At 43.8% G+C, this 19,036-nt stretch overlaps 1 protein-coding gene and 1 long non-coding RNA gene across 2 annotated transcripts; one reads left to right on the plus strand and one right to left on the minus strand.

Moving 5' to 3' along the window:
• Positions 1 to 4,259: 4,259 nt before the first annotated feature.
• LOC142582539 (apoptosis-inducing factor 1, mitochondrial-like) lies at positions 4,260 to 7,041 on the minus strand. Its single transcript, XM_075692374.1, has one exon. It carries the CDS (start codon positions 6,940 to 6,942, stop codon positions 5,104 to 5,106), a length of 1,839 nt encoding a protein of 612 aa, XP_075548489.1. The 5' UTR covers positions 6,943 to 7,041; the 3' UTR covers positions 4,260 to 5,103.
• Positions 7,042 to 8,255: 1,214 nt separating this feature from the next.
• LOC142582540 (uncharacterized) lies at positions 8,256 to 12,719 on the plus strand. The gene is made up of 3 exons (XR_012828453.1): positions 8,256 to 8,321; positions 9,331 to 9,450; positions 9,716 to 12,719. It is a non-coding gene; the product is annotated as an uncharacterized LOC142582540 (long non-coding RNA).
• The last annotated feature ends 6,317 nt before the right edge of the window (positions 12,720 to 19,036 follow it).

The raw sequence follows: 19,036 nt of genomic DNA on the forward strand, positions 1-19,036 counted from the left end.
TTTAAGCTTGTGGAGGGATGAAAATTGGTAGTTTCAGATGCGCATATTATTCGTGAGCCATAGGCAGGAATGCAGATTCATAGTTTGTCAAATACAACATTGCATGTTTAACCGATACATCTAAAGCGGTCACTGCTAGATCCATCATGAAATGGAGTCTTGTTTTTCTGCACTCGACAACAAAAATAAATCTTGCCCGAATATATCAGTGGGGTCTCCAGCAAGGAACTATGCCTATGAAGCAATGTTTACCACGATTTGCCAAAACTTTACTTAGATTCTGCTTTCTAATGGATGTTGCAATGTGTTAATGATAGTGTCATGGTCAACAAAACAGAGAAATTGAGTAAGAGTGTGCAAATATTAAAACCTTTGAAATAACAAATTGAATATAATCTTGTTTGACTGGATCAAATTGTTGCTATTTACAAATTTGAACTTTTTCAAATCATCAACTGTCCATGATTAAACATTATGTTGCAGGAAAAATGTGACAACTATTATTGCGGCCATACCAGACATATTTTCATAAGATGTTGCCTGGAGGAGAATGCTACTTTTCTCTGGAAGTGCGCTTTCTGCAGCTAGGGTGTGGTCATTGCACTAAAGTTTTGCAAAAACATAACACTTGGCACTAGGTATTTCTTAGTACTTTTTATGAATGTGCACTTTGTGTTTTCTTAGGATTAAGACCAAGTCTTTGAAACCTGATTTAATAGTAGTATTTTAGCTAGGAAAAAAATGTCAGCTTTCTTTGCTCTCCTATCGCCCCAGATGCACATTCCAGCCTTGAGGATACTATATGCAAACTGACCCACGAGGCTGCCTTCCTAAACCTCATCCGATAATGCATGACCACCTATACCTTGTAGATTACTCATAAGATTTTTTTTTTTTGCAGTTACTAACTTACTAATGTTGCGAGTTCTAGGATGTGCACACTGTTTTACACTAATGAGAAAAATTGCAAGTCTATTAAATGCACTATACAATATTGTTGCAGTCATTGCATCACAGTCACCACCGTTATCATAGGCTGATGATAATGATGATATTGTCATGAGCATCACATCACTGCAGCCACAGGGATACCTAATACTCACCTAGTTCCCTTGTGCTGTAATAATCACAGTATCAAAGTTTTTTTTCTCGAAAGTTTGCCCAATGGCATAAACAAACAGTCGGTCTCTCAAAAAATTTCCAACCATGTTACAACAGCTCCCGCTGCATTTAGTGCCAGGACACCAACGTCACCTAAGAGGTTGCCCTGGTCAAATACATGTAGCCGTCTGTCCACACAGAGAGTGATATTGATAGTTAATGTCCGCTGACTCAAGCTGTATAGCCCAGCCCCTGATGCTGCATCCTGACTTGTAATTCTGCGATTGTGTCTGTGATTTTGGTCCGGTGGTATACCTGCGAGGCTTAAGAAGACCAAAGCATCTTGTCAGACAAAGGTAATACAGCAAAGAAAAAGTGTAGTACTTTTGCATTATCTTGGCTATTGTAATGCCCGCACCTCTTATCTAGCGTTATAATCATTTTTGAATGGCATGGTTTGCCATGCAGCAATATTATTGTTAAATAAATGATTTTTTGTACAACAACATTCAACTTCATTTTCCTCCTGTGCTATTCGGCTCAAGTTCAATTCGGTCTCAAATGTTACTACTATTTGCAAGCCCTGACAGTTCCCCTCACTGGTGTAGGGTCATTGTTACGGGAAAGCAATGCAGCACTCAAACTGAGATGAAATCGACAGCCCAATGCATAGCCCATCCTTTCCAAACTTTTGATGTCCGTTCAACTGCCACACTGTTTTCCTATAACAGTGTTATACTTTTGTGTCAGCAGAAGATGCGCTCACACAAAGACAGGTCTTTCTTAGAAGATTATGTGTAGACATACTATAAGTTCCAGAATGTTCATAGTGACTGCTTGAAGATCTTGTATACCAGACGAGGCACTATAAATATGGGCCAAGGGCAAGTTGTTTTGGTCAGTTCTTTGATAGGGCTAGGGCTGTTTATACGCAATAGAATTGAGTAGCACAATTTTTAGACAGGAAAGTCTACCCGAATAAACAGTTTTGGTTGATCTTCCTTTGTAGGCCCATATAAATGCTATGAATTGTATACGATGGTATAAATAAAATCTAGTGCAATAAAAGTGTCCACAAGGCTCAGGTCCTCCTATCATGATGTCCTGCACCTCAATCTGTTTACCTGTACAAAAGCCCCTAAACAACTTTTCTTACAGAGACCAATCAGAGCCTGCAGTTGTCCAACCACCTTGACAATGTGAGGGCTTATCGCAGCACCCCACAGTATCTACGCTATGCAGCTACATGCAACATTTGCTACATGCATGGCTAGGCTGGAGTACCCGCTCACGCTTGTGTGCTCCAGTCTAGCCGTGCTGCGTAGTGCGCGCTGCCTTTGTCTTGCACCAGCTCGACCAACGCATAGTAACCAATTCAAACTGCATATTTTGAAGTGCAATCAATAGAAAGCATATGCATCACTCAGGCGAGCGATAATGGTGGCGTTTCTTTCAGTTTTGGTATCAAGAACTGCCATTTTTACTAGCTTCTTGCAACGCTTCCGCTTGTACTCTAAATATAAAATTTTGCATGGACGTTTCTCTACATCTACACCACCTTAAACTAGGCTTTTTATGTGGTCAAACATTTTGTTGCAGTTGTCTTTTAACAGAGTAGTTGCGGACAGTCAAGAATTACCTAACAAAATACCGGCGCTATAGTTAACCAAATTAATGAATCCTTTATGCCTTTATTGTGGTTCTAGCAATTATTAATTTAAAGAATAATGAAGCTCCTGTTATTTGCATTATTCTACCCCTCTTGCTCTCCTGCAACACCACAACAAGAAAAGTTACTTGTCTTGCTGGAATATATGTACAAAGTAGCCTCCTCTACCCGACGGCTATGTGCCCTCTTAATGATGACGCACCACATTACATCTACTTTTGGCAGCGTACAAAACTTTCCTATAGAATCCTTGTGGCCTGAACAAAAAGCACTATCAAAGGACTCTGTCAATAGTATTAGCCTCACCATAGATGCACCGTCATTTCATATGGCTAAATGCCTTCTAAACTAAGCTGCACCATATTGCAGCCTTGCAGTTGCTTTAGATGGCATACCGAGCTTTCCCTACAAGCTTCGTGACATGAAAGAAGGACACTCTGGCAATACTAACATCATTATAGCTGTATGAATTAATTGCATTTACCTATAGACCAACATGTTGTATGCAACAGAGAAAAATGAGGCCAGAACCTAACACACTAAGTGTGCGATAGCATACAGGCATGCCGATATTTAGCTCAATACATCCGAAAAAAGCTTTTGTGCTTACCACCGTAATGTTCTCACTCTAAATTTGCAGAAAGATAGCATTTTGGTATCTACGCCATTGAGTGTAACACTTGGCACAGTTAATTGTGTGGTTTTTAAGAAAAAATACAAAATGGCCTGTGCTTGTGGGGATGCAAATTGCTCCCACAATAGCAGGTCAACAGCTGCAGAAAGCAGCTGTTCAGGGAGCATTGCCACGTGTTACAAAGAAGATAACATGCAGCAACCCTCACTGGCTGGCCACTTTCCACAGTTGCCAGCAGGTGGCGACATAAAGGTATGCTTGCGCCGTCACAGCAGCAGCTTGCATCCCCATAAATGAAGCAAACATTGTATTTTTTTCTTAAAAGTCAGGCAATTAACTGTGCCAAGTGTTACAATGAATGACATAGACTCCGAAATGCAGTCTCGTAGCAAAATTTGAAAAATAACGGTGCAGCAGTAGGCGCAAGATCTTTTTTTGAGCATTTTAAGCAAAATATAAACATCCCGGTAGCTAGAATGTGATGATCATAACATGTCAACAGCTGTATGCATGTGTCTGAGGCGACTGCACTCTGTTTAAGTAACACTGTGACATGCCTTGTGTATGCTTAACAGACTTTCAATTTTCTGTTGAATACTTACGAAGTGGGTAAAGTTTGCCTAAAATTCTATAAAGAAATGTGTGACCGATAGTGGGTTTGAATCTGTACAGCCCAATGCTCTAACCATTAGGCCACAATAGCATGCATGCTTCTCTCGTGCTAAGGTCACTCTAAAATGTTGGTCACTCACCAGTTTCTTGTATTGTTCTCTTGTGACAGCTTGCAGTTTGAGGCACTGTCAACTGCACGGCCTTTGAGATCAACGAATATGTTTTGTCGGACGGATACTCACAATGTGTGTCAGACCCATCTATAATGCTGTCGTATTTAAAGATGAATGAACATAATATACATTGTTGTCATATACACTACTTCATCAAAATACACATTCAGAAAGTGGCCTTATGTAGACTGCTCCAGAATGGTCTGAGGTCATTTGCCGAGGGTGAGCATCTTTAGTACTTAATTTACTTTTCACAACACGCCCACAGTGTATTGGCCTTGAAACTTAACTGTACATCAATGCATATTTATACAAGCAGGTCTGTGTGCCCGCAAATTTTCAAATCAAAGAACACTATAACAAAATGCGACTTAGCCAAAGTAATGAAACTGACAAGCTGTGCAAATGTTCTGTTCCCTCAATTCGCTGATCATGGCTTGGACTAGCAATGACCTATATGCCCTCTGCCTCCCACCGGGCTAAGCACATGTGATGCAATGGTAAGTGCACGACTATGGCACATTTTTCTAACACTCAGGCAGGTCAAAGGTCACAAAACTAAAACTATAGTAGATGTTTCAAGCGTGTGGAATGTTGCCTGCATAGTATCGGTACACAACTAAGCAACAAAATTAAGTTTCACACATAATCCTTCTTCACCTTGCCCATGAGTACTAATCTAGCATGGCAACAATGGTTGTACAATGCATTCGAAATATTAAATTGACAAAATGATAGGCCATAAACAACAAAATATCAACGTAACTACAGTGCACGTCATTTCTACACTGCACAACTTTTTGCACGAAAGAAAACGAATACAACAATCTAGATAATAAACCTGCACGCACGAACACCATGCCGGTATGCAGTCTAGGCACTACACCGGAGTTTCCAGACAGTACAGCAAGGTTTCAATCCTCACTGTATATGTCAAACAATTTCGCGAGGTCACTAAAGTCCTCGTACGCTCTGTGCTCATTTATGATCTTGCGCGCCACTGCCATCCTGTTGAAGATATTCCACAGGACGATGCCCACGACAACGCCATCGTCTCGGAGGTAGAACACGACTCCCTTCTCATAATCGTCGCCCTCGCCCGGCGCTCGAGGCAAGTCGTCGCGCTTGGCGCTCATGGGACTCTCGACTGGCGCCGCTTCCACGGCTTCTTCGGTCTGCTGCTCTGTAGTGCGCGCAAACACGCCGACCGTCTGCAGGTGTGACTCGACGATGCCGATTGCCTCGTAGCCCACGTCGGGTCCCAAGTCCGACCAGAACATGGATTGGTGCTTGTACGGTTTGCGCGCGCCCGTCATGTTCTCTCCAGCGAGCCGGCCCGTCACCACAGCATGGTCGTGGTGCTCGATGCGTCGCCGGCCCAGCTTGGTGTCGTAGAAAGAAAGGGCGTCACCCGCAACCCATAGGTTCGAGCGCGCCTCGAGTTCGGCGTTGGCCTTGAATCCTCCGATCCGGTCATCAACCTCGAGGCCCGACGCCTTTGCCAGCTCAGTGCTGGGCTCCAAACCAGCGGCCACCACAACATGGTCGGCTGTGATCTCTTGGCCGGAACTAAGCTTTAACAGTATCTGACCGCGTGGGCCTGGTCGGGCGTCCGTAACTCGCGTGCTACTAATCACCTGGACACCTTCGGCGCGCACCTTCTCCGTTGTCCACCGAGACAGGTACTCTGGGAGCAGGCGGCCCATGCAGCCTTTCTCGGAGAACACCTGGTAAACGGTGAGACCCGTCTTGAGGCCGCGCCTACCAAGAGCACAGGCAAGTTCACTGCCCAGGAAGCCTCCGCCAACGATCACCACCGACTTGGCGCGGCGTGACGCCTCGTCCAACGCCTTGAAGTCATCCACGGTGCGGTACAGCACCACCTTACCGGCCAACTCGGGCTTCTCGAACACGGGCAGGTTCTTGGGCTGGCCGCCGGTGGCGATGAGGCACTTCCCATAGGTGATCTCGCGGCCGTCCTCCAGGATCGCCTTCTGGGCCTCGGAGTCTATGCGTGCCACACGGCAGTTGCTTACGACCGCGATGCCTCCAGTCTCCCGCTCCATCAACTGGTCAGGACGGCAGTAGAAGTCCTCGTGCTCGAAGAAGATGCTGCGCTCACGGCCGTTCCACTGCTTGAAGCTAAGCGTCTTCGGCGCGTCCTCGGAGAGCCATAGTTCCTTCGAGAGCGGCGGCCTCATGTACGGCTTGTAAGACTCTTCACCGATCACGAGCACTTTTGCCGTTGGGTCGGCGGAGCGGATGGCTCGGAAAGCGGAGAAAGACGCCGTGCCGGCGCCGACGAGGAGATATGGGACAGACTCTGGTAGCTTCGTATACGACGCTGGTTGTACTTTCGCGCCACCGACACCGAACGATTTTGATTTCGCAGTGACGGCAGTCTCCTTGTCGTCTCGGTTTTTCATGGGCGGTGCATCGACATAATCGAGCGCGCCGGAGTACCAGGCGTATACGGCCGTGCTCGTAAAAAAAGCGATTCCTACGAATAGTCGCCGGTTGAACCTCTGCTGCGTCTCCGCGAACTTCTCCTGCCAAGGTCCTATGAAACCGGGTAAATCATCCATTGTGATCTGCTTGTGTACGACCGACTTGCCATCGCCGTGCGACCCGCCACCATAGCGCCGGCAACCTGGCTGTTTCAAACAGCTGTTCCTAGCTGTGCGTGCACTGGCGAGTGCGCGTAGAATGTGCGAATACTTTCGGGGATCAGAAATGAACTGCCTCGACAACATTTTTGTAAGACACGCTGTAAACGCCGAAGGCGTGCTTCGCACACTCACGCGCCCACTGTTGCCGCCATCTTGTATTTTGAAGACCGGTAGTGTTGCTTGACCGAGTTTAAATTTCCGGCTGACCATGGCATACCCCTACTGTTTTACATATATGCTCGTTAGTGCTAAGAGCGCTCATATATAGCAATTATGCGCTCGAGCTTAACGAAAACATAATTTGCGTTGGGCATAAAACTTTGGCGAATTTGACAAATTGCACTGGAGCGGAAGCGGTTCTTTGCCTAATAGGCGCGTGTAAAACTTAATGTCTATGGCGTATTTTCAGTTAACAAAACTGCTTCCGCCGCACTCAACAAACAAAAGCATAATCCACATTTAAGTTTCAGAGGGCGCTACCGCGCTACCCCATGGCATAGAGTTTCCTACAAAAATTACTTTCTGTAGGGAACTTTATGCCCCATGAGGCGTAGGTAGCATAGAGTTTCTCACTACATTAGACACTACAATCGCGTCAAGGCTATGAGTTGTGGCCACTTTATTCTATGTGTGTGGTGCTGGCTAACCCTCCGAGGTTTAGACGAGACGTTCATTTGAGGGTTCGCCAGCTGTTTATAAGCGCGTAATTTTGTACGTTTTCACTCGTCTACTATAGTGGAACGGTAAAAGCTTCTTTATTGAAAGGAAATAACACTCATGCTTCGCTGCAACTATTTGTTGTCAAGTTTCACTTCAGTTGGCAATGAAGTTTCATGAGTAAAACGGGGTCAGCAGTGAAATGAACTGTGCTGCCGACTTTTGAGGAGTGGAAAGTTCAGACTCCATGCATTTTGTCTGTGTCTGTTGCATACTTCAACGCTTCCGCCGATGAAGACTCTTCAAGAACAGCAGACGCTCCATTTTGAAACAATTACCTACTTATTTTTTGCATGCATTCTGAAATACTGTGCCATAGTGATTCGGTTGGCAACTATGACATTTCTCGACAGAGGGCCATAGCATAGAGTTTCCTACGGCCATAGAGTTACTATCAGAGGGCGAAAAAATCGATCGCGTGGCGCTGCTAAAGAAACAGGTATACTACACCATTGTACACTAATTAAAAAAGTTCCCCCCGTGAGCGCATCATCTCCCGCTAAAAGCGCCGTAGTAAGCGCAATTTTAACCTACAAACTTTCTTCACAATAAACGAAGCCTTTTTATTACATGACAAAAATAAAAAATTATCACTTCTAATTTTGCATTGTACTCTTTATTGCCAACTTTGTTGTTTTTGTCATTTTAAACGCAAAATAGCGTTCAGCATCATCAACCTCCCACTTCACATCTGGCCTGGATTTCAAATTTTTAAAATTTTCACCAGTGTGTTGCGTGCACGGCAGGTGCGGATTCTTTGGTTCGTACAGGGGTTGGTTATTTTGTGCTAAAACCAGTTTAATGCGCTTCGATATCTCGCGTTATTTAACTTGGGGTGTAAGTCCGAAAGCTAGGTTTCAGTCGTGAGCCATGTGGAACACGTCTGCATCGAAATAGGAGCCGGGTCCTGCTGCGACTGGGGACAGCAAGACCGGCGATTTGCTTAACATCGGTGCTTCAATCGCTATGTAACGTATTCGTCTCGTTAACTTACAGGCGGAGGCAAGTTAACGAACTAGATGCTGCATTACATATGGGCAGTCAGGACCCTCCGTTGCTGTTTCCGAAATAAACTTTCAGTTGCGAGGCCATAATTATACACACATTCACGCAAGAAAAAGCGATATCGGAATGCGCGTCACATTTTTCATTTCGTTGTAGCTATAGGTGACTGAGTAGCCTTATCAATATATTTTTTTTTCGAGTCCGCCGGCAACTTCTTTCGTCCACAGAACCGAATAACCCTTTGATAAACTGAAGCTAAAGTACTGAATTTAATCTATTAAACAGTTGCACGCATGATAATTCACCCATATTTCGTACCTGTTGGTTCCATATGTTCTTGCTGTTCAGTTTGGTTTACCTCAGGAGATTTATTTTTGCAGTGGTGAAGCATTGAATCACGTACATGCAGAAAAAGAATGCATCATTTCTAATAGCTTCATGTCTTTCATCTATTTGCTTGTGAAACCAGCAGTGTGATCTCTTTTGGTGTATAAACGAGCGCACAAATGTTCTTATTTGTGATCTTAATGATACTTAAGCTGTTGACATGCATTGTAGTTATACAGACATCAATTTTACGGAGAGTAACAATATTTATTTACCATGCTGTTTAAGCACCCTACAACAGTGTATATTTGCATGTGTTCTGCAGTCACAAACTATTACAATGTGAATGTCGCACCTTTTCGCATCTTATATTGCAAAATTGTGCTTGTTCAATTTCTGATGCAGTCAAAATTTCCGTTCCAGACATGCAGTAATGAGGACAGCACCAGTATAAAGCAACACACTCCATGCACTAAACAGAAGCTGCTGCCTGCTACAACAAGGTCACTGTGTGGACCTTGGCATTTACCTTGCTACTACAAGGTAAACAACACCTGGTTCAGAAATAAATATGCTTGATATATGCTGTATTGGCTTGCTAGTCTTGAGATACATGCCATTTCTTTGTAGCAGATGATATTAACGTTTGTTCATGTTTACAGTTCAGCGTAATTGGTTAGAACATAAAAGAAAACACTACATGAGTTTGGATACCCTCTGCTGTATCTTATGTGTCACTGTTCTGCTCCAATATAGTCTGTGCTAAATACATCTTGGTCATCACGGGACCCCCCATCTACACCAACAGGAAGGTGCTGGAGCCAAATTCGCAAGACCACGAACAAAGAAGCCATTCCAGAATTATTTGGATCAGATATCAAGTCTACGGATGACTGTTTCAAGAGTGAAAAGAGCCTCTGCCATCATTCCACCAGCACGGATATTGGCCCAGTCATCCAGGTACCTCAACAACAAAAAATAAAAATTCTGTGTCTTCAGATGTACCTGCAACCTCTGAACAACCACAGACGACGCTGGCCAAGAGTGTTCCGTCAGCTTGCCCTTCCTTAGTGAGCTTCCTGGCCTTGCCAATTCGTGCCAAGTATAATTTTGTTTCAATGAATGCAAGCTTTTTCATCCCACATTTTTGTTAGAGATCATTCCTCTTCCTCATCCAAACATTACAGGTCAACCGATTCTTTGCTCATACTTAATACCAGTCACTGTCTGGAAGCATAACATATCTGTAGCAGTATTTTCTAGTCTACGTTGCCATGTGTAATTCCTCTCCTGAAATAGCTGATGCGGCATTGGCGTGTGTCTTGCATTAACCTTCACACTGTGTGCTATGTAGCATTTAACTTTTGTTAATGTTTTGGGCTTTCAGTGCTTGCAAGGTAGAGTGGCTTCTTTCTTGAATTCAAGCTTTCTCATTCCCATATTGAATTCCTAGTCTCATTCAGGATTGCTATTCTTGCTCGACAGCCTGTGTTTTTGCGCAAGCTACATTGAAGTGATTGATTACAGAATCTGGTTTCGCTGCTCTCCGACTTGGTACTTGTCACCGTGTTACGTTTCTCATATGTAGGAGCCTGGTCAGTTGCATTGGGAAACAGTCTCTCGAGGCAAGCACCTGCTCCTACAGTCTGCACAGTGACATAGACTGCGAATTTACACGCACCGTAGTTGGTGCTCCCCATTCCATCCTTTCCTGCTGCTGCCGTGTGCAAATTTTGCTTGTGGCCTTTCTCGGTTGTGATTTCGCGTCTGCGGAGACTCTCATACATGATTACATGGTTCTAAGTGTATGAAGTTGATATTCACATGTGTGGAAAGGCCTGCAAAAGTGGTTGCAACATGGTGATGTCCACAAAACCTACCATGCCCATATTTAGAGAATGTGGGGCACCAAGTGTGAGTTACACATTAGTGGCACGCGAAAGAACAAAAAAAGAACATGCAGATTGGAAAGGCGGTAACGCTAAAATGCCGGGCACTCCATGTCGCTGTGTTGGCTGCGGCAGCACATGCTTGCGTCACCCGATTGCTTCGCAATGCAAGTTGCTCATCTTCAACAGCGACTGTCGGTGCAAACACGTAGGACACACTGTCCAATCTGCTTGTGCTGCTGGTTGTTGCTTGTTACCAGACTACCATGTGTGACGAAGGCAAGCACTATGCCTACAGTCGGACAGTTGAATGTGCCGCAAGCAACCTGTGTGCGTGTATGCTCGGTGTTGTCATGTGGAGCGTAGCCAATGTATAGCGTATAGTGCCAATGTATAGATTGAGCATTATGTTAGAGTATGCTGAAGTGATTTGATTGCAGAGTCTTGTTTCAATGTTGTCCCACTTGGTCATGGTTGCCGTGTCACATTTCTCGGATGTGGCGGCCAGGTCAGTTGCATTGGGCAACGGCCTCTCGAGGTAAGCACCTGCTCCTGCAGTCCGTACAGCGACACAGACTCCCTGTTTACATCTACTGGGATTGGTGCTCCCTGTTTGTCCTTTCCTGCTGCAGCCACGGGTAAAGTATGCTTGTGGCCTTCTTTGGCCGCGATTTGGCGTGAACGGAGACTATCGTACATGATTACATGGTTTGAAGTGTATGAAGTTGATAACCACATGGGTGGAAAGGCCTGCAAAAGTGGTTGCAAAATGGCGATTCCCACAAAACAGACCATGTCCATATTGAGAGCAGGTGGGTCACCAAGTGTGAGCGACACATTAGCGGCCATCGAAACAACAAAAAGAAATGTGCAGGTAGGAAAGGAGGTAACGCTGGAATGCCGGGTAGTTCATGTCGCTGTGTTGGCTATGGCAGCAGGTGCCTGCATCACCCGAATCATTAGCAGTGCAAGTTACGGCGACTGTCAATGCAAACAGGTGGGGCACTGTCCAATCTGCTTGTGCTGCTGGTTGTCACTCGTTACTAGACCACCATGTGCGGCATAGGCAAGCACTGTGCCTGAAGTTGGATAGCTGAATATGCTGTAAGCGACCTGTATTGTGTGAATGCCCACTGTTGTCATGTGGACCTTAGGCAATGTACAGTGTATTGTCTGAACCTTATGCGGTGATTGAATGCTGAATCTAATTTTATAATGGTCGCCGTGTTATGTTTCTTAGATGTGGCGACCTGGTCAGTTGCATGGGCAACAGTCTCTTGAGGTAACCATGTGCTCCTGCAATCCATACAACGACAAAGACTCCCAATTTACATGCACCGTAATTGGTGCTCTCCCCATTCGACCTTTCCTGCTGCAGCCACGGGCAAATTATGCTTGTGGGCCTTCATCGGCCGTGATATGGTGTGAATGGAGACCAGCACATGTGATTACATGGTCCGAAGTGTATGAAGTTGATAGCCACATGGGTGAAAGGCCTGCAAAAGTGGCTGCAAAATGGTGATGCCCGTATTGAGAATGTGGGGCACTAAGTATGAGTTACACATTAGCGGCCCCCGAAATAACAAAAAGAAACGTGCAGGTTGGAAAGGAGGTAACGCTAAACTGCCAGGTAGTCCATGTTGCTGTGTTGGTTGCAGCAGCAGATGCTTTGCGTCGCCCGTTTGCTTTGCAATGCAATTTACGGCGACTGTCGGTGCAAACAGGTGGGGCACTGCCCAATTTGCTTGCACTACTGATTTTCGCTCGTTACCAGATCGCCATGTGCGACGACGAAAGTGAACAGTTTACGAGTTCAAGTTAATAGTTTCAGCGCATCTCGACATGCAAATTTTATTTCTGCTCTTGTACGAGAAGGTGCACAGCTTTTCTTCTGCCAATAAAGTCGCATGTTCTGTTCACTCACTTGTGAGTTCTTTGTATGGGCTTCAGTAGAGGCACTTTAGTCTCTTGGCGATTAAAACGCGGCAGCTGAGGCATGCTGCAAAGCCAGCGAGGCGAGCACGGCGCATACCCTGCTTACGGCACCGGTATAACGCGGCCATAAGGGATATTGCGCTAAAAAAAAAAAAAGCCATTTCCGCTTCCTGTTTAAGTAGCGTCATCTGTCGGGCCCCCTGCTAAGTTCCATGCGCTACCGCTTCTTATTTTCGAACCAATGTGGAAGGTACAGTTTGCCTTCTCTAAAGTTGGTTCTTTACTCTATGCTACAACTGCAGCATTCTATTAAGGCGTAGTGCAGAAATGTGTATAATTTCATATTTAGCTGAAAAAAAAAGCATAGGTGAGAAATAGCTCCTCACTACAGCACCTCTAAAGCCCAGATGCAGCTTCTGGACCACCGGGTTCTAGACATTTAAGTTTAGTCACTATCTTTTAGATCTAAAAAGTACAAAGTCACCATGCTACAGTCAGCCCATTTTTGGCCAGAGGATTATTGAATTCCACCTTGATAAAGCTGTACTGGCAATGCTAAATGTCTCCTAGCTTTAGAGATTGGCCATTGTATATCTGCTGTAACAGTGCGAAAGCCCTTCACATTACCTCAAGAATTGCCACGTCTACATTTGCAGTGGACCATCTATGGCTAGAATGGTTCAACTTCAAAGCTCATGCAGCAGGCGTCTGCAATGAGAGGCCATGCTTCATGCAGCAACACAAATTGGCATGCGAAATATGACTAGCTGAGCCAAAACTGTGTATGCAAAGTGTATTAAATGCCTCCAACAGCTGCATTGGAAATGTGTCTTCTTTGTTAACTCTCTTCAAGTGGAATGTGCTAAGTGGTCTTTTGTAGTTAATGCCCTGGTACGAGAACAGGATTGGAATGCATGCATAGGGCTTTGACGAACATAATGAGAACATCGTGTGTCTCGCCGAGTGAACTTAACTGATCCTGGAGTATAATAAACTGACGAGATGGTACAGTCACGACTGCGCTGACCTTGGAGGCTGTGTATCAAGAGTGGGGACTTGGTGGGCCAATCCTGACACCACAGCACAATGTTTGACTTTGCAAGAGATTTAATCTGGTTTGTAATGTGGGCCCATTCTGATTTTTCAAGTGTCGCATGTGGGCCTAGCTGTGTCGCATGTGTGCCTAGCTGTGTCGCATGTGCGCCTAGTGTCTTGCCAAGTAGACGTAGCTGTGATACATACATCACAAATGGTGTCCATATAGTTCATTGCAACCATAAAAGACAATTCTAAAGGTCTCAATTGGGAGGTACGATTGATCACATCTTTGCAAGAGGCATAGATGCATTAAAGGGGCACTAGACAGAAACACTAGATCTGTTGAATTTAAGAAGCATTCTTTCAAAGCTCTATTTTTGTTATTTTCACGGTATTAGGTTGTTTGTTAAAAGCAAAAATAAAAGTCGGAGTTCTGCGTTTGTAAATATTGCACTGGAACCTTAGTTGTGCGGCATGGTCCATTTCAAAGTTTTTTTCTGATCGAGGCCGCTGTGGCTCGGTAATGGTTCTTGAAACTTGCCATGTTCACTCTTTGGCTTTTTTAGAACAGAATGCAGTCAATCTTTACTAGTAAGAAGTTAGAACTAAGCCTGGGCAGGCGTCTAAAAATTTATGACATCATGGCGAGCTGATGCCATAACTTCAAGGTGGCATTGCCATATGTCCTTTGTTTTTGTGCCTTTCCTGGCTTATCAAGCCTCTTCTCATGTTAGGGGTGGCTCTTTTGAAATTGTGGATGGGTAATTTACTATTACAGCTAAAATAATTTTTCTCTGTAGGGCTCTTAAAAGTCAAGTGCTACGTTTTGTACTTATTAATATGTGCAGAGTGTGTGAGGTGGTTGAGAACACTGTTTTTGATTGCCACAGACATAACCACTGTCATTCTACTGGTCTTACCTTTCTCTTTGTACTTTTTATGTTGTTTGCATGCTCCCTTAATAAAAAATGCATGTTCCCAGACAAAAAAATACGACGCTGAGTTTGCTTGTGTCTATAGTGGCACAAATAAAGTCGTTTCACTCACTCACTGGAGGAAAGGGTTTTGAAGGTTTTCTGGCAAGTCATTGTCTGACTTGCAAGGGCTCCTACAGACCTTGAAAACACTTCTGTAATCAAGAAGAGTAAAACGTGTGTGACATAGGAAATTGCATAATCTGGACGGATTTATAGACTTGGGGAGGGATGTGTCAGCATGGCCTTGTTCAGACGAAGAGCTGGCATACTTACGCATGCCCAGGTGGTAACCTCTGGTTCAGACAGCACGTATATATTCTTAAACCATTGACAATCATGTTGTTTGAAGTTCAGTGCTCGTCCTTGTCTCCATCCTTGTCTCTTTTGCGCTGGTGCCTTTTCAAATATGTACCAGCATGCTCAATTGCCGCATTATTTATGTTCAGAAGCTTTTGTTTCCAGTGAGCGCACGGTGACATACTCGGCACCCATGATGGACGATGTCAACTATTTCATCGTGCACACCCATAAAAGTTATTCTGTTCAAGTGTGTTCAAAGATTATCATGCTTTGCAACCAACATTCTGGTGGAAGTGGACTGGAGACACATTATGAAAACAGTACATACCGATGCAGAAAATGAAGGTCTGTTCTAAGGTGAAAGCCTTGGGTGCCTAGTTGGCAGTGCCTTTGGCAAAACTGCACGTTGACGAAAAATGGCCGGTGCCACAAAGAATAAAAACACTTCAACGAATGCTTGGACTGATGTCACATTTCTTGGGGAGATTCCTGTAAACAAAGTAAATTAGTGACTTTGAAAAGAAAGTTTGGTACATTGATTAAGTGGTTAATGAACCCAGGCCTCTTGGGTGCGAGATGAGCACGCTTCCCTGAAGCCACAGTTGCTTTTTTTCTACTCTTTATTACCAGTTACAAGATCACAGAAGAGAAATACATAATATTAGTCAAATGTTAAATATGTCCTCCTGTCTTGGAGAACGTAACTATAAAAAAATTTCATATTCAAAAACAATTCTACATGAGGCAACCAGTCTGGCACAGGTATTTGTGACTTTTGTTCTTCAACATATCTGTGAATGCTTTCTTTGAAATATTGGCGCACTGCCCTGGCGTCAATGTCTGCATTTCAGACAGTCATACGACATGTCCACACACTGTGCAGTACAATGAGCATGATTACATCATAAGGATTACATCATCTTCCTTATCGATAGCCAAAAGTCAGATTCCTTGAGGGTGCAGTGGGAAGTCTTTCTTAAAGGGGCACTAAAGCAAAACGATAAATCAGTTTAGACTAATGAAGCATTGTTTGAGAACCCTGCAGCCAGTCATTTCAAAAAAATAGTTTGATTATTAGATGAGAAAACGAAGGTTCAAGTATCAGTATTTGAATTTCGCACCAAAACCCCAGCGCCTGTACGTCAGCGTGACGTCAGGGATACCAAAGTATGTTTTCGCATTTGGGCCGCGTTGGCTAAAGGTTCCCAAAACTTGCCATGTTTAATATTTGGTTCCTTTAGAACGGAATATAGTCAATCTGTACCACTATATATAATTAGTAGGCCCTAGAAGATGCCATCAAAATCCAATACGTCACAGCCCCCAGGTGTGGGAACTTAAGTAGGCGTCGCCATCTGTACTTCGTTCTTGCGCTTTTTCTGGCTTACCATACGTCTTAATGTTGTAAGAGTGGTGTTTTTGGTGTTGCAGAACGGTAATTTACTGATGCAGAAGAAATCATTTTTCACTTTACTGTCCCTTTAAGGGTCCTCTGTAATATATCCCACAGGAATACAGTGTCCCAACATTCTAAAAACACATAGTCAGTTGTTTTGTCCTGCTTAAATATTTGTCACTGTACTCCTCAAGGCACAAAAAGTCCCCTTTCTGCCATCCATGTCTTGACAGTCAGTGTTTCTGTGTGTAAGCGAAAGAAAAAGCTTTTAACACTTTGTGGTACCATAATCTTTTTGACATGCTTAAGTAGTTTCCTCTTGTGGCACTGTAGAAAGATGTGTATAGTGGCACAGGTAACACCATATCACACAGATCGCTATATAACTTTTTCGATTCACATCACTCAAATAGTTCAGAGAGAAATGCACACACAAAAAGACAACTGGACATAACAACCTCTTTTAAGTGACTCCAAATGCAACTATGCACATGATCCATTGAGACCACACGATTTGATAGGGCATTACCCAACCGTGTCTGGCACGCTGTTTGAAGGAATCGATCTTTTACATCTCTCAAGAACATAAACAGACTAACTATTTGGCATAGATACAAATGTCCTAACGAAAACCCACCATCGTGGACTCGCCTAAATGAATTGGTTCTGCTTGATTTCTCCCACGAGGAGCCCCAAACAAACACTGCAAATATTAGGTCGAGTTTTTGGACATTCATTCTTGAATGGTGTAACACTTGCATCACAGACCACAACTTATAAAGAATAAGTTGCATATTGTTGCTCTTGCAAAGACTAACAGATTCCAGCCACTGCAGTGACTGGTTTTCTCGCGTAAGTTGCAAATTTTGTTCTGCCAGTAAGGTTCGCTATCCTGATAATGCTATAAGGGCACTTTCAAATACTTTACCAGACTGGTCATGAAACTTAAATTCGCAAAAGTGTCTTGCGCTGATGGCTAGTAGCCGTGCCAAGACCCCAGAGACTTTCCCCAGTTCACGGAGCTTCCGCTTGAAAGACAACTTTTGCAGAATACTGTCATGCAGAATACTGTCATAATCTGCAGTGGCAATGTCATCGGCATAGGCCAGCAACTGCACTACTACTGGTTGCAATTTAAAACCATGTATGTGCTCACTTGCAATAACACGTAGACAAAAAGATTAAACATACAAACAAAACAGTAATGCTGATATTGGGCACCCCTGATGCAGTGATCGTTGCACTGGAATGCACTCGCTAACCACTTTAGTCACTATTAACTGCGTCATGCACAATCTGTATGCCATCGCGGCACTCCCTCTAATAACGTGGCCTACACTGACATGGTCTAATAGACACAAAAGAGCGTCATGGGGAACCCTATGAAATGCCTTCTCGAAATCTATCTGTAGCATAGATTTCGTGCCCGTATAATCACAACATTCCAGGATAGAATGTGGTACATGAGTGTTTGTAATAATGGAGCACCCTAATGGAGCACCCTTTAGTGCTGCATGTCTGTTGTGACGCTACAATTTCTGAGATTGCAGTTTGTAGCTTTTTAGCTAACACATTCATAAAGATTTTATAATCACTGTTTGTCAAGCTTATGGGCTGGTAGGCAGCTACATTTTGTAATTTTGCTGCAGTATTATCAGATTTGGAGGTATCAGATTATCATCAGGTATCATCAGATTTGGCACCAGATTCTTGCGGTCCACTCTTACCTCTTCGATTCTCTGTGGTCCTAATGAAGAAGAATCTGTGTGGTGTAAAGTGTCTCTAGGCAACTGTACTCTTTAGAAGCACTTCTTCATCAACTGTGCATGTCATGTTCTGCTGGGCGATTTTAATGCGCCATGCATTTCATGGCAATCTTGGTCTATCACTGGCTACGATTCTTGACTTGGTAAAGAATTAATAAATAGTGCCCTCTCATGTAACCGAAAACAAATTGTCACCAAGAATACCAGAGGCCACTCTATTCTAGACCTTGTATTTCTAAGCAGAAATCTTGTTGAAAATAGATATACGTGTGACGTGGATGGAATTGCTGACCTCAAAGTGATACTAGTTTTTACTAATGTTTCTGTTCCTAAAGCTAAACTTGTTCTTCGCACTTTTTATGACTTCACACAAGCTGATGACCAGTCTATCAGTTTTCTGATTCCTATGCGGATTTTGAACACCGCAGTATCTATGACGATGTAAATAGTTTGGTTGAATTTTTCAATGTTGCCGTACGTACATGCGTCAGCCGCTTTGTTCCACTCAAAACCAAGAAAAGAAACATTGACCTGCCGTGGATGACCAAAGAGATCCTTAATATTTATCGCTACCGTGATAGACTTAGGCGACTAAGACTCACTGGTGGTACTCTTGTAACTCCACTGTTTCAGACTATTAAGGATGAACTTCGACTAAAAACTAAAGCAGCCAGAGATTTCTTCTACGCCATCAGCTTACCTAGTTAGCTAAAATCAAATCCTAAAAAATTTTGGGGTGTGATTTCGCCTGCTAAAACATCTCAATCCTTCATAACAAACGATGTTTCCACTAATGATCCTTATGTTATTGCAGCTGCTTTCAACTTG

The sequence above is a fragment of the Dermacentor variabilis genome, chromosome 5, assembly GCF_050947875.1.
Source record: "Dermacentor variabilis isolate Ectoservices chromosome 5, ASM5094787v1, whole genome shotgun sequence".
Lineage (NCBI taxonomy): Eukaryota > Metazoa > Arthropoda > Arachnida > Ixodida > Ixodidae > Dermacentor > Dermacentor variabilis.